The sequence below is a fragment of the Peromyscus leucopus genome, chromosome 13, assembly GCF_004664715.2.
Source record: "Peromyscus leucopus breed LL Stock chromosome 13, UCI_PerLeu_2.1, whole genome shotgun sequence".
Lineage (NCBI taxonomy): Eukaryota > Metazoa > Chordata > Mammalia > Rodentia > Cricetidae > Peromyscus > Peromyscus leucopus.
In genome coordinates this window covers 21,860,067-21,884,677 of record NC_051074.1, presented here as the reverse complement: position 1 = coordinate 21,884,677, position 24,611 = coordinate 21,860,067, and the positions used below count along the sequence as shown (strand labels likewise).

Genomic DNA, 24,611 nt, shown 5'->3' with positions numbered 1-24,611 from the left:
TGCCTTGCTAGTGGCCGTTCAGCACTCTATTAGACCATCAGATGTTTTAGGCAGGCAAAGTAACACAGCTTCACAGAGTTGAACAAATGCAATATAAAAGAATGCAACACATCTTTGCATCACTAAACAAACATTCCACAGCATAGATGAATATAACACATCCTAAACAAATATTCCACAACACTGTATAATTTTTTTATGTATGTAAACACTGACAATTTATTGGTTACATCCCACCCCTTCTTCCTATTTTAATGCTTTTCAATTACTCATCTTCTCACCATAAAACTCTCCTAGTTTGATATGTTGGGTGCTTAGGAACTGGAGAGAACTTAGAGTCCAAGGAATTCCCCTATCTCTGAACACAGGTTATCTCCAAGATCCAACCACACACACACACCTTTATCTCCCATTCTAAAGAACTGGAAAATTCTACCACTAAGCACTTAAGACAGAAGGATCCCAACTTCTACTTCACCCAGCCCTAATCAGATTATTCCTTAAGAAATGTTGAGTCTGAGATGTCTTGGCCTCCCAGAGAAGTTATATTCCAGTTGGGCTTTGTGTACAGGCAGAAAAGCAGGAAACTAGTGAGAGATACCCTGTGTACAGGAATGAAGGGTGCTGGTGAGAGATGCCCTGTGTACAGGAAGTTAGTAAGAGATGCCCTTTATTCAACTGCTCTTCTCTGAGATAATCTGGGCCTCACCCCAAGGTTCTGATTAGACACCCAGATTCTAGCTATGATTGCCTCACTCATGGAGAGATCTACCATGAACAGGAATACAATCTCTATGCAAAGAATGCCCCATGTTAAGAGTTCTTCACAAGCTTGATAGCTAAGATGCCTCTCTATTCTGAAATTCCTAAATGAGCACCCACAATACAACCATCCTCCTTTTAAGAATCTGGGCTTGTTCAAGTGGGATGTTTTCCTTAGATTGACTCTGGGTTCCCTAAAACCCAAATGCAGATACAGGTCCAATTTTCCCTGTCTGAATTCAAAGAAAGCAAATGGATTTAGGAAGCTTCATTGACAACCATGACCAGTTATGTCCAAACATGTGAATCTATGATCCAATAGTATAATGTGCCCAACAAAGATGTGATGCTAATTGTAGACCAGCAACCCTAGGCAGGACAGGGCCTTCCTCATTCACTCTAGCAGGAACAGCCGGAGAGACTCCTGGGCAAGTAGACCTCTAAAGTTCCTGTTGTCCACAGAGAGCTGAGTGGATGGACAACTGCCCTTCATCTTGCCTCACCTCTTTTCATGTCCTGGGGCTGTGTACACCATGTGCCAACTCCACTGACTCATGTGACTGCCTTACCTACTGCACCACCCCAGGATGCTTTGCCTACCTTTGTTACAACTGAGAAAACACACACACTAAACAATGGTGACTCCAGGCCTCAGCCCATGTGAACAGTGCCCTTTATTTAGTAGAGAAAGGGTGGCCTTGTCAGGTGCAGATGGCTCAGCAGACCATGGGCTGTCCTCCTGCCCTGGTGGTCTCAGCAATGAGACAGAATGTCTGAGGGAGTTGAGCATTTTTTCTGAGTCCCAAATAGAGTTACCTGGGGTCACTATTGCAGAGTGAGGGATATTTCTCCATAGCCAAAAATGCCCTGGTATCACTCAGAGGGACTCTAAAAAAGTCACATGGAGGAGTCTTATGATTCTGCTGGCATTGCTGCCCATGCCGTGGTAGGTGCAGTGGTATTGGTCTCTTCTCAGATGGCTGAAGAAAAGAAGTCCCCTGGCTTGAGGAAGGAGCAGCAGAAAACAAGAGAGATCCACCTGTTTTTGGAGACCCAGTCAATACAGCTTGAATGTGAAGTCTCTGTGGACAGCAGGGTCCTGAATATGGACATCTGAGGCTAAGACTGGATTCAAAGGCCAAGAACAGCTCTCTGTCTCTAGACAGGATGATGGCAGGGTGGGCCTTGCCTCACAAGAGAGCAGAGAGCTTCTGCTTACACAGCCTCCTGAAGCCAAGAGAAAGCTAAATTGAGCTAGGTGCTGCGGGGAAAATCGGTCCCAGGGAATGAGGTGCCCCAGGCCATGTTCCTTCAGGATGAACTGGGTTTGTCATGGTGGTTTTTCTATGTAAGTCACAACACTGGAATCCATTGCCTCTGGAAGGCTGGTGTAGACTTCACAGTCTGCATATGCTATTAACCATCTTAGGCCAAACACAAAGGTCGAGTCAAGCAGCGAGAATAAAAGAGGATCCTACACCAGACTCGGGTGTGACTTCTCTCGATGAAACTGCAGGGAGAGAAAAGCCATGAGAAGCTTCATTTCCCACTGGGGAAGCCTGGGACACAGGGAAGAAACCTAACCTTCCGCATAGCAGCAAAGGCAGGACCAAAGGTGGCTTTGACCTCCACACGGTCTCGGATCCAGGCTGGCAGCTTCGCCAGGACAGCAGGGCGGGCATAGCGATGATCCAGGAGCACAATGCTGGCGAAGTCCCTCTGGTGTCTAATGGCCCTGCCTGGGTAGACACACAGGTTGGGACTCTTGAGTTCAATTGTCTACCAATGCGGCATGTCCATTGAGTCTCCTCCCTCATTTGCCCCTCAAATGGACAACACAGCAGGAAAATCCCTCCTCCCTCAACCCATCCATCTGCCCCAGCAGCAGCCCAGATCACCTATGGATTGGTTTACAGCCTTCATACACAGATTCTCCACCAACAACTTCCCAGGGGGAGCCTGACCTCGTGTTCTAGGCTAAGAAAAAGAATAAACAGAAATTGGAAGATCAGAACTCCCTAGACATTTCCTTTCATCATCTGAAATACTGCCAATACTCACAAGGGTCTGATCCAAGTAGGCCATCTTCTCTTGCAACTCTGGAGACTTAAGGTTGGGGTAGGGCATCCCCACCATCACCACACACCTGCAGTGGTTACATGGCCCATGGCATAAGTGACAAACAGCCATGGGGTCATCATCCACATGAGATCAACTACCTGCTATTTTGAACTAATTGTTTGTGATTCCAAGTCATGGCTGCCCACTTCTCTGTTCCACAAAGCCAGATGGAGAAAGGGTTCAGACACTCCACCCACACCCTACGGACCCCAAGCTGCCCACATGGGTACTGACCCTATGGCATGGCTTGCCAAGTAGGGCCCAGGTCCCTCAGCCCCAGAAGACAAAAGGACACCACACTTACCGACCCAGGTCATCAGAGAAGTTGATCCCTTCACTCATCTTCCCTCCAACCACAGAGAGGAGCAAGGCCCCTGTCAGATGGCCTCCTGCCTGAATGCAGCACTATGAGGAGAGCCACACCAGAGTGCCTGAGCCAAACCTGGGAGATCACAGCTGTTCCCAGCTGCCAGGCACAGAGGGCTTGTGGATCCAGCCTCATTACACCTCTCACCGTAATGCATTTGGAATACGCCATCAGCACCTGCTCCACCTGGCTTGCTCTCTTGGGCTCTTGGAATAGCTGTAGGAAGAAGGCCACCCAGAAAAAGGCTTCAAAAGACTGAGTCTTGAGCCTCAGTCTGGGGTTTGAGCCTGAGCATGGAACATGTAATCAAGTTTTGGGGAATCCCTGCAGCCAGTGTCCAGACCTAGACTTGGTAGATTTAGAAGCTAGGAGAATCTGGACCATGCCAATTCCACAAGACTGAGGGCCCTGGGAAGAGTTGCAGGTAGCAATGTCTTCATAACCAGGCTAAGGGGCACTCACCTTTTTCTTGACAGACAAACGTGCCAGCAGGCCAGTCTTGTCCCAATGCGCATGTACCTGGCGCAGGTACTCATAGGAAGGGAAGAAGCACACCACCCCTCCAGGGACCACGTTGCACAAGTTACAGAGGATGCGGCCTGTCTCCTCCATCTGCAGGAGGCAGACAAAGAGCTAGCCCGGAACAGGACCCAAAGCCACACCCACAGAGGATAGAAGCCAAGCATCTCCCTTTCTACAGCATGGAATGCACTACCCTCTTAATAGACATGCCCAACTGGGGATTCTGGTGAGTTGCCTGCCTTTATGACACAACCCATCTCTGGCACCCCAGAAATGAGCCAGATTTTTGGTATGAACTGAGATCTCCCTAAGTCCCAGTATCATGAGGGGCACTATCCAGAACAAATTAGCATTGAGATGCCACAGGAGTTGTGGCCAAGAAATGCATCCTTCCCAGGATACAGGCAAACAGCAAGAGGCCCCACCCCCCATTGTTGGCCTTCTTCCATCCTGCATTAATAGGATGCTGGGAGCTCTTTAGAAAACATGTAGTAGTCTAAGGAGAGTGTGGGAGCCCACAAAGGTTTCCTCATGAGATCTGAGTTTGCTTTATACAGCAGGGCTGCATTATGGGATGGATGGACCACATGCATGCTTACCAGGTGTTTGTCATGGCCTACACTTGGCTTTGCTGGGGGAGGTTTTTGCTTCACCCCTTGGCATTTCTTTAAAAGCCTTTTAGTAGAGACAGAAAGTGATGGAGGGTTTGGACCCAGACCCGAGGCTCTCCTGTGTTTTCTAGCTGTCTCTCTCTCCTCTGTATTTCTATCTACATATTCCACATTACTCCCTGCTCAAGAGTATCCTGGGGTGGAGTCAGAGCTGATCTCCCTCAAATGGTGCCTAAACAGAGCCTAACCAGAGTACTTGGCAAAAGCTTGGGGAGAAGCCCTTTGAGAAGCAGTTGGACTGCTCGGTGATTTTGTATTGAAAGTGAAGGTGGGGGGTTTTCTTCTCTGGAGGAAGAATTAGGGGTTGAAAGATGGTCAAGTAAGGCTACAGCGTAATTTCTCTCTTATCTAGGTTTATTTTTTTTTCTCTCTGTTAAAATTCTATCTATGAAAAATAAGGAAGGCAGAGTGTAGTAATATAGTGTAGGAAAAACTTAGAAAAGTAGAATTTAGGAATATAATGTAAAGTAAAACTTATAAAAAGTAAGCAGCAACACAGAGGAACCATGTCCTGAATATTCTAACTATGGATCTAGGAATGCAAACTTGGAAAAATCAGAGGAAATACTATCAGAGAACATCTTAATGGGAGAAAAAGATTCCTATGCGAAACTTCAGGTCCCAAGTGGCAGAGGAGAGAATTTTCCCTGAGGTGGATATGGAGGAAACAGAAACCCTCTGCTCAGTCAGCAGTAACTGAGGAAACTTGTACCACACCATACTAACAGAATTAGTTTCCTCTTGGCCACTGAAGCCAAAGATTAGAGGATAGAAGTTTGGGGGAAACTTGGTGGTCTTTCTCTCAAAAACTGAAAGCTTTCTTGGGAAAAACTTCATAATCTCTCTCTAAAATACTAAAAAGCCTTCCAGAACTTACTTTCTCAGTTTCTCTTTCTGTAGGGGCAAAATTAGATTCACCTATTAATGATATGTATAGAAAAATCACCTGTGGGTCACTTTAAGAAAAAACAAAAAGACTACTTGGAGCTAGACAAATTCTCTCTGCTAGCACTGTCTCTTTCAAGCCTATATTAGAAAAAGAGCATCCAGAAATCCCTCTGAAGCTAGAACTCAGCCATACACGTGGGAAAGTGCAGGAGGAGGAAGCAATAAAGCCGAGCTGCTTCTGCACCTGGGCTGCCATGTAAGGGACTCTATCTGGGGGAGGATCTGAGCCAGGACAGGACAAAGAAGGGACAGATTCCTCCCCAAATTGTGCAGGACCTGGGAAGGCTGCTAGTGTGAAAAAAAAAAAAAAATCCGTGTCTGGGTTCCAAATGGCGGTTGCAGTGCAAAAAGCTAAGGCAGATTCAGGGAGAGAAGCCCCTACCTCCAGAAGCGGTTAGCAGAGGAACAAATCCGCCATTGTAGCTTCAGGGAGCTTAACAGGAAAGAAAAACATATGGCAATGCCAGCTCAGGGAGAACAGACATCTCCATATCTCCTTCATTATTTCTTGGGAAAGGGATGAGCTGAGACCAAAACAAGAGCTGTCTGGGAGGGAGTCTCTCTGAAGGAAGTGGAGGAAAGCTCTGTTTTGAGTGCTTTCACTTCTTTTTACTGACTGGCTGGGGCAGATGAACAAGCCCCCAGGGAACTTTGCTTCAAGCAAGAAAGTACCACCAGAATACAAGCGGGCGGGTGTGACTCAGCTCCGGGTACAGTGTCAGGAAAGAAAAACATATAGCAATGCCAGCTCAGGGAGAACAGACATCTCCATATCTCCTGTGTTAAAAAAGCAAAAATCTTGACTCAAACTTCCCATGCTAAAAGCATAAACTTCACTTTAGAACCTTGCGTTTTAGTGTGTAAAGAGAAAGAGAAGTGGCCAACATGAGAGGCACTATGGGAAAGGTAGTTTGTAGTGGCATGCCACTATAGAGAAAGGCAGCTTGGGAAATGAAGTCTGAAACATAGTGATGCTACAGAGCAAAGCATGCTGGGAAAGACAGCATAGGCAAGCCTGTATGGAGAAAAGGCAGACAAACTAGAACAAAAACTTTGAAATTCTCAACTTAAAACTTTGCTTTTGTAGCTGGGCGGTGGTGGCGCACACCTTTAGTCCCAGCACTTGGGAGGCAAAGGTAGGCGGATCTCTGTGAATTTGAGGCCAGCCTGATCTACAGAGCGAGTTCCAAGACAGGCTCCAAAGCTACACAGAGAAACCCTGTGTGGGGGGGGGGGGACGGACACGGGACGGGGACGGACACGACTTTGCTTTTTTTCCAAGCACTGCTAAAAAGCTTGGCTTACCTCCCAAAAAACCAACGGGTGATCAAAAGCTTGCCTCTCAGGAGACATTTAAAATACTCACACTGTTTGTCACAAGCCACTTTAAAATCCTTACAAAAGCAAGGGAAAGCAGTCCAAACACTGAACATTGCTTTACATATGAAAAAAAAACCTACGGGCAAACAATAAAAAGTTCTTTGCCCCTTGAACAGACAGGCTGTAACGAGTGATTCCTTCACAACTCTAATAGGGGGACAAGGAAGCAGGCACTCAAATGACTGCTTCACAGACGGGGACCCAACTCCACAAAATCTAGCCACATCACAAAACAGTCACTTCACTTGAAAGTTCTCTATAACGAAACAATGCTAAATCAGAATGCTTGTTCAGCGAACGCACTGATGTTTGTGAGGAATAGGAAAAAACGTTCTAAATACGATGTTAAAAAGATACAACTACAGTCTGAGCTAAATGACTCATGGTCAGTGTATATCACAATTGCTAATAATAACATCAGGCGTTGAGAAGCTTATGAATGAGGTGAAAATACTAAATCAGAAAATGTTCTTTAGAGTACACTAATGAAGGATGTGTTTTATGAAACAACATCTGTGTTCTTCTTCTTTTTTTTTGGATTTTCAAGACAGAGTTTCTCTGTGTAGTTTTGGAGCCTGTCCTGGATCTCGCTTTGTAGTCCAGGCTGGCCTCGAACTCACAGAGATCCACCCACCTGGGTCTGCTTCCCAAGTGCTGGGATTAAAGGTGTGCACCACTACCGCCCGGCTAACATCTATGTTCTTGACTCCTTTGAATAGTAGCAGTTTTGGTGAACAAATAACCTTGCCAGAAATATTGGGCTAATAAAAATCCATCAGAAACATCAGCATTATTAAAAGAACTCATGGCAAATACAGCTTTAAAAAAAAAAAAATTAAGAAGGAGGAAAATTGTCTGAGAGTTTGATGAGTGTGGAACAGAGGAATGTCAGCTCCAATGACACTCCTCTAGAGGAACTGGAGGGATAAGCAGCTAAATCAATTTTCTGACATGAAGGTTCCATCTTGCAGTCTGGGGATAGTAGGAGAATAAGGAGACCTCCAGACTGCTGAGGGGTTTGGGATGAATTTCCAGCAATGTTTTTGGTACATAGGGAAACCACTGAAAGCTGCAGGTCTGGAAACCCACTCCAACTTTGACAATCACGGGAAGTTGACTGTTGTAGAACTGCTATTCAAAAACGGGATGCGCTCAGGTTTTTCTTCTCATTCTCTTTTCTTCCTTTTTGGGTTTGATAACTAACAGTTTATTCTTATTTCTACTTTCTAAATGAAGTCCAAAGAAAATTACTCTCTGTCTAATTGGAAAATAATGTAACATCTCTTCTAACTGTTAAAAAATCTTTTCTAAATCTCTTCTAGGTGTTAAGAAATCTCTTTTAGGTGTTTGCTAAGTTAGATACTTGCTAATGTTAGTCCTATTCTTTCTAGTGTAAGCTAGTTCTGTTAAGAGAGTCTTTCTAATAGTTCTTATGAATATAAGTTTGTAAAATAGAAAATAGATCTATAGAATTTCCTTAAGAATATAAGCTGTAAGAAGTATAAATCAGCCGGGCGGTGGTGGCGCATCCCTTTAATCTCAGCACTTGGGAAGCAGAGCCAGGTGAATCTCTGTGAGTTATAGGCCACCCTGGTCTACAAAGCGAGATCCAGGACAGGCACCAAAACTATACAGAGAAACCCTGTCTCAAAAAAAAAGTATAAATCAGTATATGCTGAATGTGAGTTTGTGAAGAGTATAAATGTTGATGTGAGTCTAAATGCTCATGTAAGATAGCAAAAAAAAAGTGTAAATATGTATAATGATAATAATTCAATTAAGAGAGTTGTAAATATGTATGGTGATATTTATACCAGAATTATGTTAAGGTTAATGAACCAGAGTTTTGAAAAAAGCTAAGGGAATCCTTAAGATGGATATAGTTTATTGGATTCGGTTAGCATAAAGAGCTTATTGATTTAAAAAGGGCTTGGCACAGCTAAGGCTGTTATACACATCTTAAGACCCATTCCAAAAACGATATGCCATCTCTATCATCCTCCACTCCTGTCACTGAGAGGTGTGGCAGCGATGAAGATTGCTGTGGAGGTTGTAAGCTCAATAGGAACCTGGACCAGAGCTAAATTAAGCTCAGTACGCCTTCCTACCAGAGGCTGAGAGTCAATGACAGGCAACTTTCTCTTGATAACTATCAGCCTGAGACAGAGTATGCTTGATGAAAAGCATATCTCCATGACGGGTAATGGAAGAAATAATCATAGAGAACGACCTAAGACAGAAGACCTCAGTCTACTCTGTGTTGCCTCAGGGACTCTTTAAAAAAATTAAGAGGGACCTGTGGGAACCCACAAAGTTTTCCTAGTGAGATCTGAGCTTGCTTTATACAGCAGGGCTGCATTAGGGAATGGCTGGACCACATGCATGGTCACCAGGTATCTGGGATGGTCTATACTTAACTGGGCTGAGAGGAGGTCTTTTGCTCCACCTCTTGGCATTCCTTTAAAAGCCCTTTAGTAGAGACAGAAGGGGATGGTAGGTTTGGACCCAGGCCCTCTTGAGGCTATCCTGTGATTTCTGTCTCTCTCTCCTCTGTATTTCTATCTACATATTCCTCATTTCTCTCTGCTCAAGAGTACCCTTAGAGAGGAGACAGAGGGAGCTGGTCTCCTTCAGGAGAGGAAGCAGCCAAGATCTTCCTTGATAAATATCCAAAAAAAAAAAAAAATTGAATTTCCTCATGCCAGACGTGACTATCTGCCCCAATGCCAATGCTGCTAAGAATTCTCCCCTGGCCATACAACAGAGAAGACAGGATGTGGGCTGGCACTAACCATCTGAGGCAGCTCTCTCCTCTGGTAGGTGAATTCCAGCTGTTGGTTAGAGGGTCCGCTGCATATAATAAGGGGCAAGATGTTGTCTGGAGGGATCACGTGACCTGGTGATATCAAAGGAGGGCTGAAAATTAGTGTCCAGGTAGGGCAGTTTCTCAAATCATTTCCCCAACCAGAGGCAGGAATTTTAAATGCACACAACTTCTCTCTGCTCTGACATAGCCAATGTAAGCAATGTGGTGAGGAGAGCCCAGGACTGGAGAACCTGGGGAAAGTATGGTAGTGAGCAAACCCACTAAGAATAAGGCTCAAGCCCAGTGGTGCCCTCTGAACTTTGGCCAAGTGTAACTAAATCAAGACCTCAGAGTTCTTGGCCCACTCTACCCTCCCCACAGTTCCTTACCACAGGAGAACTCCACTACACGCTCAGCTTCCACTCCAGAACATGCCAGCAGCTGCTCCCGAAAGTCAGACACCTGCAGCCATAACATCAGGGCCCTATGACCTCAGAGCCTGGGGGTTGTGTGCTCTGCAGTGAAGGTAAGAAAAGTCTGGGATAGGAGGCAGCAAACCCATACACCAGAAGAGGAAGTACAAGGGCCAATGACCTTCAGTTAAAACAACTGATAATAGCATCCAGTGTTGACAAAACACTCAAGAAAAAAGAGCAAAGGAAGATGGCACATTTGGCTCCAGGCCCTTTCTGTGTATCAAAATCAACAGTGTAGACTACTATCTACAATATACAAAGAACTCAAAAATGAAACAAGAGGGCTGGAGAGATGGCTCAGAGGTTAAGAGCACTGAATGCTCTTCCAGAGGTCCTGAGTTCAATTCCCAGCACCCACATGGTGGCTCACAACCATCTGTAATGAGATCTGCACCCTCTTCTGTATACATAATAAATAAATAAATCTTAAAAAAAAAAAAAAAAAAACACGATTTCTTTAAAAAAAAAAAAAATGAAACAAGAAACCAAACAACCCAGTGAGGAAATGGACTGACAAAACAAAGAGTTCTCAATACAGGAAAAAAAGAAACGGCCAATAAATGTATGAAAAATGTTCAGCTTTATAAGCTACCAGAGAACTGAAAATCAAAACTGCATTAAGATCCCTACCTTATCCTAACCTAATGACAGTCAAGAAAACAGAACACTCAAGGCTTAGGGATCATCAGGAAGAGGTGGAAAAGGGAAGAAAGACTTTAAGAGCCAGAGGTGGTAAGTAACATTAAGAAAACTGTTTCATGCTAGGCGGTGGTGGTGGATGCCTTTAGTCCCAGCACTTGGGAGGCAGAGGCAGGCGGATCTGTGAGTTCGAGGCCAGCCTGGTCTACAGAGTGAGTTCCAGGACAGGCACCAAAACTACACAGAGAAACCCTGTCTTGAAAAAAAAATGTAAAAAGAAAAAGAAAAGAAAACTGTTTCAGGACACAAGAGGGCAGGTTAACTATGTCATAGTGATTGTGACAGACTGAGACCAGAGCAAGCTCAAGCCAGGCAGAATCACAGCATGGACGGAGCTGTGGGGACAAAATCCCACCACTAACTGAGGAATGACTGGTCTTTGACGGATGCTGGGAGAGGAAAGTCAGTTTTCTTTAAGGATGTGAGTCTCTAGTACACCAATCACACAGGACTTACTGCCACGACTAACTGGGCAACACAAAATGGACGTGATGGGAAGAGGTGGAGGGGACAATGAACATGTTCAAAATACATCATATGAATTTCTCAAAGAATGAAAATATTGCTTAAAAGGCCAGAAAACAGAAAAACGAGTGCTGGCCCAGACGTGGACAACAGGAGCCCTTATACACCACTCATGAAAATGGGGTCTAGCCAGGTGATGGTGGCGCACGCCTTTAATCCCAGCACTCGGGAAGGCAGAGCCAGGCGGATCTCTGTGAGTTCAAGGCCAGCCTGGTCCGGGACAGGAACCAAAACTACACAAAGAAGCCCTGTCTGGAAAAACCAAAAACCAGAAACCAAAAAAAAAAAAAAAAAGAAAAAAAAGAAAATGGAGTCTAGCCACTATGGAAGGAAATCAGTATGCAGGTTTCTCAAAACAGAACACATAGAAAATATGGCCCAGCTGAATGAAAAAAATCAAATAAAAGGAGGAAGCCAGGACTCCTCCTAAAGTGCAGAGAAGATTTTCATTATAGATCTTAGAGAGAAAGCAGGCAGAGGGACGAGTCCAGCTGAACATGACCGGCAGACTAAACAGTACCACCAGAGGAGAGGGATGGGGGTGGGGGGAGCAAGAGAGGAGCTGACTGAGAGTCTGCCCCAGGGCCAAGAGAGCAGCACAGCCAACGTGGCTGAGTCACACAGGGATCAGGCTTGGGGAAGGGAAGAGGAAGTCCAGCCCCAGGAGGGGAGAACTTTTGGTGGGGGGCAGGGTGAGAAGAGCTGGGAGGAACCACAGGTGCCATGCTGGCTGGGAGAGCTGAGAGAGCATACCCTTTGGTATGTTAACAGACACCCCAGTTAGCCCTTTGTCCCCTTTTCTGAGACCTAACACCAGCTAGCTACCCCAGCAGAATATTCAGCCCGAACCCCCCAGTGTACCACAGAGCACTTCACACCAGTGGTCACTGCAGCACCGTGTATAAAACCCAATTAGTAAATAAGACACCCATCAACAGAGGCTTGGGCAAAGAAAACGTGGCCTTTCATCCAGCACTCTCTCTGTGAGTTTGAGGCCAGCATGATCTATACAGTGAGTCCCAAGACAGCCAGGGCTACACAGTGAAATCCTGTCTCCAAATATATATGTGTGTGCGTGTGCGTGTGCGTGTGTGTGTGTGGTTGTCAGAAAACATGGTTGCAACCGAGGAAGATCACATTAAGTGATTAAGCCAGCCGCAGTCCTAGAGTCTCTATAAATAATGAAATCATTACATGTACACAACACACAGTTGAAGTGACGCTGTCTATGGGGACAATGGGGACCAATGAGAGGGAAAGGAGTGAGAACAGGGAAGAGAGTGAGGTACAAGGAGGAATATGCTCAACATATATACATGTACAAAACATCTAATAAATAACTGGGGGGCTGGAGAGATGGCTATGTGGTTAAGAGCATTCAATGCTCTGGTTCAGCATTTGGGTTTGGTTCCCAGCATCCACATAGTGACTAACAACAGTCTGTAACTCCAGTCAAGGCCATTCAAGACTACATAGTAAGAGCTGGGCATGGTGGCACACACCTTTAATCTCAGGACCTGAGAGGCAGAGGCAGGTCTATCTCTGTGAGTTTGAGGCCAGCCTGGTCTACAGAGTGAATGCAAGGGCTATGTAGAGAGACCCTGTCTCAAAACAAACAAACAAATACAAACTCTACATGGTAAGACACCATCCCCCCCCCCACAAAAAAATAAAGTAAATAAAAAACAAAGGGCTGGAGAGATGGCTCAGAGGTTAAGAGCACTGACTTCTCTTCTAGAGATCCTAAGTTCAATTCCCAGCAACCACATGGTGGCTCACAGCCATCTGTAATGAGATCTGGTGCCTTCTTCTGGCCTGCAGTTATACATGCTGTATACATAATAAATAAATAAATAAATCTTAAAAAAAAAAAAAGAACAATAATGACCATGCACTACATTAACCCACCAAATAATACAAATGTACAAATCCATGTACACATACACACCACAAACCAAAAACAAAACAAATGCCTATGTGGGCTTGGAATGTGACTTGACAGCAGAGTATATGCCTGGCCCATACATGGTTCTGAGGTCCATCCGCAGTAATACAGGGAAAACAAAACAGAAAAGCCAAAGGAAGCTCTGGGACCATTCCAGCGGGCAGCCAAGGCTGGAGCCTGTACTTAGGAGCCCAACAGTGTTAACCCTGAGTGCACTCAGGATGAAATTAGGAAACAGTCCTTAGATCTGCTTTGTTCTCATTGATCACAGAACCAGAGGAAATGGGAAAACAATCTAAGTAACCATCAAAGCGGGCGTGGTGTGAGTGGCATATGGTGAAATGTAACATATCTATATGGTCAGAATGTAATATGCTAGAATAAATATCTGCTGACAAGGATAAATATTAACATTTTGCTGCAGAGAGAAAAAGCAAATGATACCAATAATGTAGAGTGTGGTTTTTAAAAAATATGTACATACATATGCAAAATGTAAGTCCATACGGAGGGTGCATACACCTGCATGAATCTTTTGTTGGTAGAATTCTGATGTCCACAGCTTGCCTTTGATTTCTATAATAAAACTATATAACTTTTCTAAGATCATACATGCAATCACCTTCTAAGAGAGATGCTGGTACCAGAAGGGGACGAAGTCAGAGTCTGGGACTACAGAGGGCTTTTCTCAGAGAAGCCTGCTCCGGGGCTGCACACCAGCCCAAAGGCAAGGGCAGCGGCCCCTAGTGGGCACTGCATGTGCTGGCCCATTTCTGTTTAGGGTTCCAGGGGACAGAGAAGAGAGCCGACACACCTATGTCCTGGTGGTGCCTTACCGGCTGCATGGTGCCGCCAGCAATGACCACTGCCCGGCATTCCTTCACCACCTGGGCAAAATGCACAGCTGGGTTCAAGAGCAAGAATTTGAGGCTGCTTTGACCAACACTGCCTGAAAGACAGACAGACAGACAAAAGGCAAAGGGAGGAGTAGATTAGGCACAGGAAACCCCAGATGATCCACAGAGGCCCGCGAGCTAGCACTCTCCCTTTAAGAAAAAACCCATTTCTCCTGCCATCGGTACTATGGACTTATGTGAAGACTCGGGTGCAAAGATAGTCTGGCCAGAATCACATAACCCTCAGACGAGAAAACAAAAACCAAGTCCAACCCCATCTAACCTCAACCGTAAGATTCTAGGTTCTGTAGGGACCTTGCCTGAGACAATTCGGCACCTCTGAAACCCAGTCTCCAGGACCACTGCCAGCTCCAGGCCTGGAGTGGGTCCTTCACACACAGCATAGGGGCAGTATGGTAGAGCCCTTTCAAGCTAGGCCCCTTTGTGACGAACAGTCGATTACCTTGGCGGCTCAGGATAACCCTGCCATCCTGGTTGGCAGTGGTGAGAGCTGCCAGAAAGGCCTCAATGTGCATCAGTGGAGAGGCAGGCCGTGGGGCTGTGGCCTGGCCTTCCTCCAGGGAGTCTACAGAAAAGGGTGGGATGGGAAAGAAGGCCTTCCTCAGGTCAAGTCCATGTTCCTCCCAAGGGCCTGTGCCTGGCTCTTCTCTCTCACCATCCCAACTCACCCTCAGTAGGCCCTGACTGCAGGCTCTTCAGGAAGTGCTGGAAGCCGTCGAGATGGCGGTTCTCCTGAGAGGCCGAGGGAGACGGAAGAACAACTCCAAAGCGTTCTGTGAAGCCAAAGAGCTACGTGTGGGGAGAGCAGGGCAGACACACAGAATGAGAAGAGACCCCCAATGAGACACCGAGCCAGTCTGCAGTCCCCTTCCCCCCACGCCAGAGGCCGCTCCACGCTATGGACAGTGGAATCAGAGGCCTGGGTCCCCGGGGCAGCAGAGTAAAGCAGGCAGGGCTGCTCTGGCCCCTCGCCAGGACAGTGGGAGAGGTACCTTCCTGCTGACCATGCTCTTCTCCAAGTACCGCTGCACCTGTAAAACCAGCACAGGCCTATGTGAGAAGGAAGCAAAGTGTGGTCCAAACTCCACAGAGATGGCCACCCCATACCACTAAGGGGCTCCGGCTCACCGGCACCTCAGAGGAGCCCAAAGCATCCTAAGAAAGCTTACTGGTCTACTTTCTGAGGTCACGGCTCTACTACCCATAAGAACTCAGAGTTCTGCACAGGGGACCTCACAACCATAGCCTCCTCACAAATATCCCCACTGCCCTCATCACCCTAAGGGTGTTCAAGACAAGACCTGAAGGCTGAGAAGGTTGGCTCAGCCGAGAAGAGCACTGGCTGCTCTCCCAGAAAACCTGGAACCTACATGGCGGCTCACAACCATCCACAGTTTCAGTTCTGGCGGGTCCGATGCCCTCTCATGACCTCCTCGGACACCAGGCACACATGTGGTACACAGACTTACATGCAGGCAAAACACTCATACGTACAAAATTGTAAAAGTGCCCATATGCAGACTGGGCCTTGAAGAAGTAAAAGGTAGTTTGAAAACAATCCCAAGGGCTGTGAAGATGGCTCACAAGCTTGCCACACAACCATGAAAGCTGAGTTGGAATACTCAGAGAACACACAAAAGCCAGATTCAGTGATGCGAGCGTCTATAACCCCAGTGCTCTTACTGAGAAATGGGATGCAGAGACAAGAGACAGCCAAGAAGCCTGCGAGCCAGTGGAAAACCAGGGCAGGAAGCAAGGACCAACAAGGAGCATGGTCCTCGGATCTGACACATACTGGGGCACAGGCACACCTGAATTCAAAACACGAATGTGTGCCCATGCACACAGCACACACATAAAAAGACTAATCTTTTAAAAAACACAGAAAAAAAAATCCAATCCTTTGCACAAAAGCAAGAAGGCGGGAGGTCCTGGGCCTGTCCCAGGAAAGATTGAATTGCAGTCCCCCACTGTGTTCAGTACGTAGGGGTTGGTGCCTCGGCTCGGTTCACAATTTGAGAGCAAGAGGTTGGATGACTTAGAAAAACGGCTACAAAGACTGGCATCTGGTTAAGACTGCTGCAGCCAGCCTTCACAAAACCAGTGAGGAGGGAGAGGGCTGACGCAAGCTGGAGAAGGAGCATGGGACCTGTCAGCTATTCAGAGTGGACCACAAAGGGGAGAAGAGAGGTACCAAAGGTGACTGAGAGGATCCCAGTAGTCACAATGATCAAAGGCGTAGTCTAAGGGACAGCGATTTGAAAATGAAGGCAGCCGGGTGGTTGACGGCACATGCCTTTAACTCCAGCAGAGACAGAAGCAGGTGAATCTATGAGTTCGAGGCCAGAATGACTTCTAGGACAGCCAAGGCTACACAGAGAAACCCTGTCTTGAAAAACAAACATATTGTCCTCGAGGGCTGGAGAGATGGCTCAGAGGTTAAAAGCACTGGCTGCTCCTCCAGAGGTCCTGAGTTCAATTCCCAGCAACCACATGGTGGCTCACAACCATCTGTAATGAGATCTTGTGACCTCTGGTGTGTAGGCATACATGCATGCAGAACACTGTATAATAATAAATAAATCTTTAAGAGAGAGTGGAGGGGTAGAGGGAGGGAGGAAGGGAGGGAGGGAGGGAGGGAGGGAGGGAGGGAGGGAGGGAGGGAGGGAGGGAGGGAGGAAGGAAGGAAGGAAGGAAGGAAGGAAGGAAGGAAATGAAAGGAAAGCAGGAAGGAAGTGAAAGGAAAGCAGGAGGGAATCAGATCTAGGAAGGGTCTAGCTGGGTTTGAGCACTGGCCCAATCAAGTCACCCTTGGTTCACTGGTGTGTAGCTTGGGCCAGTCCTCCAGAGCAACTATTCCTGTTCCCATTTAAGAACGGCCATTTAACCATAGTGTGTCCTGGCATAGTGCTCAGAACAAAGGGACAGCATCCACGGAGGAAATAATACTCAATTTAGACACACGAGGTTGTGGTTTAGTTTCACAGCTACCATCACCTGCGGGAGTATCAGATGGCAAAGGCAATATAAGCAGAGGTCTGAGACTGCCATCCAACCCAAGGCTCCGGCAGGAAGAGAAGTCAGGCAGTCTCAGTCATGTTCTCACCCTGCTCGCCTCAAACATTACACCATGGATTATAATCTGAAAACAATTCCCTGGAGAAAGACTGGCAGAACGGAGATGGGAAAGGATGGAGAGGACCGGAAGCTGGGTTTAGGCCTCGGAGTGCAAACAACAGCAACGTCCCTTGCCAAACCCTACAACTGCCAACCCCACTGAAGAGCACTTGGCTGTCGCTGCCCAGTTTGAAGACCTGCTAACTGCCTGTCCCCGATTCAGGTCCTGGATGGTAGACTATTCAAGGACAGTGATTTGCATTTTACTTCTTCCTTGTTTATTTTGATCATGTGCTAGAGGCAGAACACAAGGCCTTACTCATAACAGGCAAGTGCTCCACAGCTGCACTCCACCCCACCTCTCCACAGCTGCACTCCACCCCACCTCTCCACAGCTGCACTCCACCCCACCTCTCCACAGCTGCACTCCATCCCACCTGTCCACAGCTGCACTCCACCCCACCTCTCCACAGCTGCACTCCACCCCACCTGTCCCACCACTGCACTCCACCCCACCTCTCCACAGCTGCACTCCACCCCACCTCTCCACAGCTGCACTCCACCCCACCTGTCCACAGCTGCACTCCACCCCACCTCTCCACAGCTGCACTCCACCCCACCTCTCCACAGCTGCACTCCACCCCACCTCTCCACAGCTGCACTCCACCCCACCTCTCCACAGCTGCACTCCACCCCACCTCTCCAGAGCTGCACTCCACCCCACCTGTCCACAGCTGCACTCCATCCCACCTGTCCACATCTGCACTCCACCCCACCTGTCCACAGCTGCACTCCACCCCACCTGTCCACACCTGCACTCCACCCCCTGTCCACAGCTGCACTCCACCCCACCTCTCCACACCTGCACTCCACCCCACCTCTCCACACCTGCACTCCACCCCACCTCTCCTTTTTAGCCTTAAGTAAATCAGAAGGTGCTTAAATCAGAATAGACCTTTACCTTGAACAGGTTGATGTTGTCCACCTGGCTCTGAAAGAGAAAGTCGTTGATGCTCTTCAGCTCAGACCCTGCAAACAGACAAAGGACCCTGGTTTTGTACCTTGCTGAGTCCCCTGCTCAGTCCCAGGGTGGAGCTCTGAGTGGTTCACGTCACCTCCCACCCTCGACAGCGACTTCCTCACCTGTCTGGAGCAGGCTCTGTGTACTAGGATTTTGCTTAACGTTACCTAAAAAAGGGAATTGAGTAGGTCATGGTGGCAGTTCTCTGCTCACTTGAGCTCTCAACTCTGTCCTGTCTCCATGAACTACAAGGAACATTCATGTTTCTAGAGACTTTGCTTGGGGCATTTACAGCCGACAAAGAACACACTAAGAAGACAGGAGGTTCCAGGAGCCCAAGGCCAGGCAGGGGACAGGAACAGAGCAGTCTCCCCACTGTCACTCTGAGCAGAGCAAGGGAAAAAACAGGATCTTCCAGAATAAAAATAGGATCTTCCTGTGACACAGGCAGAGGAAGAAGTTGAGAATACCAGCATGGGACAAGATCTCTCTAGAAAAGCCTGTACTGGCTTTCTGGAAATCCAGCTCCACAGAAGCCTTTAAAAGCATATTCATGGGGCTAGAGAGATGGCTCAGCAGTTAAGAGCACTAGCTGCTCTTCCAGAGGTCCTGAGTTCAATTCCCAGCAACCACATGGTAGCTCATAACCATGAGATCTGGTGCCCTCTTCTGGCCTGCAGGCAGAACATTGTATACATAATAAAGAAATCTTATTAAAAAAATTTAAAAAAAAAAAAGGCATGTTCATATAATGAAACAGTCCCAGACCAGAACAACCCAAGACTTGGATGCCGGAGTCGGCAGCCTCCAGTCTCACGAGCCACAGGCAGGTCGCACCCTGAGCTTTAGCTTTTCCTCTGTAACGAGGCTTAAAGTTCCTGGGCTTCCAGCCACACGGGGGCAAATAAGAACTGCCTGTGTGTCAGTGCCAGAATGCCACGTGGCTGTGACTATGCCACACAACAGGTTTCGCTCTGCACCGTGTGATTAACATAACCATGCAGTCAGGTTTCCTAAAGTGGAAGGAGCAAACCATGGGGAAGTCACTAGGGGACAAAAGCCGCAACAAGGAAAAGCTGTGGTCGAACGTCTCAAGTTAAACTGGAAAGAACATCCCCAAATGATCCAACCAGGGCTTCAAAGCGGAACACACCCTGTGTGCTGCCTGGCATTCAAGGAACAAGACTAACACCACCACGTGAAGCTGAGGAGTGGTCCAGGGGATGACGCTCCTACCTCCCAAAACAGCCACAAACTTCTCCAGCAAGTACAGGATCTGCTTGATGTACATTAGGTTCTTGGCCTTCAAACGCTTCCTGAGGAACAAGTCACAGGCAGAGCTACCACAGGATCCTGCAGCAGCTTCCCTCCACTGGATGCCACTGGGCCTTTCTGCCTAGGGCCTGGCATGCTGGGCTGTGAGCTACGAACCCTCCAGCAGATAAAAAAAAGGCTGGCTAAGACCAAGGCTTTCAGAGCCTGCTGCTCTGTCCAAAAAGCCTAGGATGTGGAGGGCACACACTAGAACAGACCAGTTCAAGCGAACCCTCCAAGACCTGGGCACTAACAGTAACCTCCATTGTGCTCTGGAAGGCTGAGCTGGAGGCCACTGAGACTGAGCATGGCTAGATCTTCTTCCTCAGGGTAGTGTCTTACCCGTATCTTTCCATGTACTGGAGTAACTGGGAATAGGCCTGGCAGAGCTGGGGAGAAAACAGAACAGCATGAAGGCATCCCAGGATATGGTTAAGGGGATCTCTGCCGAGAGACATTAGTCCGTGTCTAGGAAATGTCGGCCCAGGATACCATCAAGGTGATGAGCAGCTTGACAGAAACAGACAAGGGCCAAGCATGTAGAGGCCATGGGCTGATGACAGCTGAGGGGGTAAGGGGGGGGTGGGAGGCCAAAGGGGAACTGGGTTAGGAGATGACTCACACTCCACCAAGAGTAAGATTCAAGATGGTGACAGATAATCACCTAGGTTTCATGCTCAGAATCCAGGGGTCAAATGCTGGCTACCTCAATCTGTGTAGTGTGGGTACACGACACACAGTTTTGCCCTCCAGAACCCCAAAGCTCTGAAGCTGAAGTGGTGAACCCCCACCCCAAGAGAAAAGTGTGAGGCACACAGAACGCCTTTCAATGCTTGCCACATACCAGATTGACAGTAAACAGGAGCCTGCAGAGACCCCCCAAAGCAGTATCAATAATGATAAAATGCGACCCTGTGAGACTCCTGATCCCTCACGACACCATCCTACTGACAGAGAACTAGTTAGCAGCATCCTGGTTGAAGGATAGCTGAAGACAGAGGATGCCACTCTGCTCAAGCTGGGTACCAAGAACCTCACGCTTGCCGATGAACAGGAAAAGACAGGGTTTCGGTTCAGCTCGCCCTCTACCGAGCCCAACATCCAGAGGAATTCCTGGCCCGGGCATTTAAAGGAATGACCTATGTCACTCTGCCCAAGACGGGAGAGGCTGCCCCACCTGGGAACCATTGACCTCTGTGCTGTAGATGTTGGTGATGGTGTCGATCAGGTTGTGCGCCTCATCGATGATGACCACTTGGCCTTGCAGCCTGATTCCCGCAGCCTGTCTGGTGGCTGCATGCAGCAGCATTGGGTAAGGTAGCACCACCAGCTGTAGGGAAAGATGACCGTCGGACAGTGAAGCTACCAGTCTTGCACACGGCAGAAGGCTTATCCTGCAATAAACTCCAGGCCACTAAAGTCCTGTGGAGTTGTTCGGTTTCTCACGCCAACCTTGCACAGGGGTGTTCAAGCCAGACCAGCACAGCTCAGTGTTCTGCTGCTCCGACAGACCTTCCTTCAGATGTTTTATGTGGACTGTCAACTGTGAGGAACCAACATTGGAGCTGATCATCTGGGGAAGGGGAGGGGGTGGAGTCCCTGGAGGTGAACCTCATCTAAGATCCCAAGTAGCCCTCAGGCTCCAAACTTCTTCAGCACACTGAGTACCAGAAAGCAACAGTAGCCTGTGGTCCTGGAGCTGTGACCCTGGCAAAACCTAATTTAAGTGACCCTTGGTTTTTCATCAGCTAAGTGAATTTGACAAACCATGTCAATTGAGGGGTGAGTATAACATCAAATCTGAAGGTATATGTTGCTATGAATATCTTCCTATTAAAAGACAACAGGTAATTGAGGGAGATCGCTCTGTTGGTAAAGCGTTTTCCTTGAAAGCAAGGGCTAAGTCTGAGCCACAAACCCATGGGGAAAAAGCCAGGGGTGGTGATACCGCTTAAAATTCCAGCAGCAGGGAGACGAGAACAGGCTCACATACCCACCAGCTTTGACACACCCAAAGTTGCTCTCTGGCCTGCACACATGCGTGCAGACACATGCACCCACCAAACATACAAAAAGATACCGATAACGAAAATTCAGAAAACTGGAAACTCAAGGCCCAGGTGCCAATGTGGGTACCAGCATTTAAGACAGCGAGAGAAAAGAAAATCATCTCTTCTGGGCCCCAGTGTTCTCCTGGGGAGAACAGGACTATTTCAATGGACTGTTACAAAGGAAAACGAGGCGAAAACTGCTTTCACATGTCAAGACCATGCCAATTTCAGGTCTTCATACTTCTATATAAATGGCGGCAGCACCAACTCACTGAGACATCTATAGACAGCCCCCCAGTTTGTCTGTGAGTGCCCACACAGAGCAGGGACATCACGAGTGAGCACTGTGCAGTGTGATTACTGAGACCTGCCCTCTTTTGAAATCCATCTAAGTCTCCCAGGTGACACAGATCTCCCTATGAGTGACGCGTTTCAGGGAGGGAGCAAGACAGCATGACATCAGCCATAGTGAACAGCAAGGGGCTGTCAGACAAAAACCAGCGTTTCCTCTCCATATAAAGATAGGGCAGGTCTGAGCAAGACAGGATTGCCGGGTGCAGGCAGGCGGTGGACACGTCAGCAGTCAACCTGAAAAGCCGTTTGGTTATGCTCACATTCTGGGCTCAACTCCTGCCCAACACCCTTTCAGTCTGGTTCCTTCAGCTCCTATCCGCTGAATGCTCAATAACGCCAACTGGCCTCTAGCCCAAAGCAACTCCACGCTCTGGATAAGATAATTTTGTGCCATGGGGATGCAATGCAGCACAGTTGTCTGCCTAACCTATGCAGGGACATCCGCAACTACTAGAGAGGAAGGGAAAAGCCTTGCAAGCCCCAGTTAGTGCAAGAACTACTTCCCATTTCTCCAGCACACTCACCTGGGCTGCAGGGATGGCAAAGCGGCTTCCGTAATAGGGGCAGGCCCGTGCCTCCTTCCCAAGGGCCACAAGCTGCTCCATGTCCTTCACCTCCAGCAGAATCTCGTCCCGGAGAAGCTGCATCTGCTCATGGTTATGGAATGGGCAAGAGGTCTGGATTTTCGTTCTCCTTCTCTTTGGCTTGTCTTCCCCAGCTCCGTTCTTCTCTGTGGTGGGACAGTTGAGAGAAAGCAAGGACATGAAGGAGCTCTGGGGTCAGAAGTAGGTGCAGCGATGTCCAAACACGTCTCCTGCTGCCGACTGTGGGCTCATCAGAGCACTCTGGGATTTTACTTTATACCCTCCATAGATGGCACAAACATCTCTGAGCCAGGTTCCCGACCCTGACCCAGAAAGCCTGCTTGCCCATTATTTCTGGGTAACACAGTCTTCATCGTCATGGCCCTGTAACAACCCCACCACATGCCTGCCACTTCCACTGTCCAGCATGGCCCACGTTCCTGTGCATACCGTGTTTGCTTCTCTGCATGTCCACACAGCGGTCATTCATAAGCTGCACAGAACCCAGCTTTTTCACATCTTCATTCACACAAAGGTTCTGTAAGGCAGGAGAGAAGGAGAGAGAAAGCGGTGGTCTTCATGCACATTGGGCAAAACCTCGACCACCAAGCCCACCCTCAGTCAACCCTAAATATTGTCTCATCTTGACCTGTTTCCCCTCAAATACGGAATGGACTGTTAATATAAATGCGACCACTAAATTGCTCTTCTGCCTTCCTGAATGAAAGAAACTTGTTTGTGCCCAAGGTATAGCACACAAAACGCATCACCTTTTCTGAGACTGGAACTGCTGTCTTCAAATGTGCCGCCCACTGTGCTCTGTACTGGTCAGTGCCTACTTATCTACTCTTAGTTTAGGTGTGTGGGTGTTCCGTCTGCATGTATGTCTGCGCACCCTGTGTGTCTGGTCCCCAAGGAGGCTAGAGGACAGCCTACGATCACCTGGACTAGAGTAACAGATGGTTGCTAGAAACTGAACCTGGATCCTCTGGAAGAGCAACAAGTGCTCTTATCCACCGAGTCATCTCTCCAGCCCATTTTAGGTAGTTTGGAAGCTTGCAGCTTGCTTCTTTGCAGCTAGAGGCCTGGCCCCATTTGGGTATGAGAGGTTTGGGGTTTTTTTGTTTGTTTGTTTGTTTAGTTGGTTAGTTTTTTTTGGGGGGAGGGGGTTGAAGGAGGAGGTTCAAGACAGGGTTTCACTGTGTATCCCTGGCTGTCCTGGAACTTGCTCTGTAGACCAGGCTGGCCTCAAACTCACAGAGCTCTGTCTGCCTCTGACTCCCAAGTGCTGGGATTAAAGGCATGCGCCACCACCGCCCAGCTTTTTATTTTTTTGAGACAGGGTCTCACTACAAAGCTCTGACTTCCTGGAACTCACTACATCAACCAGGCTGGCCTCAAACTCAGAGACTAGCCTGCCTCTGCCTCCCCATGTATTGGGATTAAAGATGTGCCCCCACCACCATGCCTGACTTAAATGAACGCTTTTTTAATGTGCTGATAGTCTGTTTCTTTCCCAACCAAAGGGTGAGTTTTCTGTGAGGTTTTTTTTGGGGGGGGAAACAGCTCATTAAATAAAATATACTGTCCTTTGTTGTGGTCTCTGGGACTGGATGAGAGAAGCATGACCAATAGTACAGTTTTTAATTTCTATTTTTTTGAGATTATAATTACAATATTTTTCCCTTCCCTTTCCTCTCTGCAAATGCTCCTGGATCTCTTTCAAACTCATGGCCTCTTTCTTCATGAATTGATATTACAGCCTTATACGTACACATACAGGCATAAGTATCCCTAACTACAGCCTGCTCCGTCTGTAACTATGTTTTCACTGACCCTTTGGTCTAGGATAACCAATGTTGTGCTCTTCCCTGGGGAAGACTGTTTCTCCCACTCTCAGCATTCCTGAGTTCAGCTCAACATCTTTGATACTGACTACTGACAGGCTTCTGTGAAAGACCGGAAACCGTGCTGGCTGAAGGTTACAGGAAGGACCTCTACCCAGCCTGCTCCTCCTGCACCTTCTCAAGA

At 47.7% G+C, this 24,611-nt stretch overlaps 1 protein-coding gene across 2 annotated transcripts in view; it reads right to left on the bottom strand.

The window, feature by feature from the left end:
• Positions 1-1,405: 1,405 nt before the first annotated feature.
• Positions 1,406-24,611, bottom strand: part of Ddx11 (DEAD/H-box helicase 11) — a 34,451-nt gene continuing 11,245 nt past the window's right edge. Inside the window, exons 8-27 of one of the 2 annotated variants that reach the window (XM_028873971.2) lie at positions 23,031-23,118; positions 22,521-22,726; positions 20,769-20,921; positions 19,934-19,980; positions 19,514-19,593; positions 18,400-18,444; positions 18,218-18,285; positions 15,132-15,170; positions 14,808-14,928; positions 14,582-14,704; positions 14,059-14,171; positions 9,967-10,039; positions 9,564-9,667; positions 3,713-3,862; positions 3,398-3,466; positions 3,188-3,288; positions 2,824-2,908; positions 2,661-2,739; positions 2,347-2,501; positions 1,406-2,272 (exon numbers count right to left, since the gene is read on the bottom strand). In XM_028873971.2, the coding sequence (XP_028729804.1) occupies positions 2,237-2,272; positions 2,347-2,501; positions 2,661-2,739; positions 2,824-2,908; positions 3,188-3,288; positions 3,398-3,466; positions 3,713-3,862; positions 9,564-9,667; positions 9,967-10,039; positions 14,059-14,171; positions 14,582-14,704; positions 14,808-14,928; positions 15,132-15,170; positions 18,218-18,285; positions 18,400-18,444; positions 19,514-19,593; positions 19,934-19,980; positions 20,769-20,921; positions 22,521-22,726; positions 23,031-23,118 (1,935 nt within the window). In that variant the 3' untranslated portion in view covers positions 1,406-2,236. The remainder of the gene's footprint in view (positions 2,273-2,346; positions 2,502-2,660; positions 2,740-2,823; positions 2,909-3,187; positions 3,289-3,397; positions 3,467-3,712; positions 3,863-9,563; positions 9,668-9,966; positions 10,040-14,058; positions 14,172-14,581; positions 14,705-14,807; positions 14,929-15,131; positions 15,171-18,217; positions 18,286-18,399; positions 18,445-19,513; positions 19,594-19,933; positions 19,981-20,768; positions 20,922-22,520; positions 22,727-23,030; positions 23,119-24,611) is intronic. The other variant, XM_037210180.1, reaches the window with a different exon arrangement.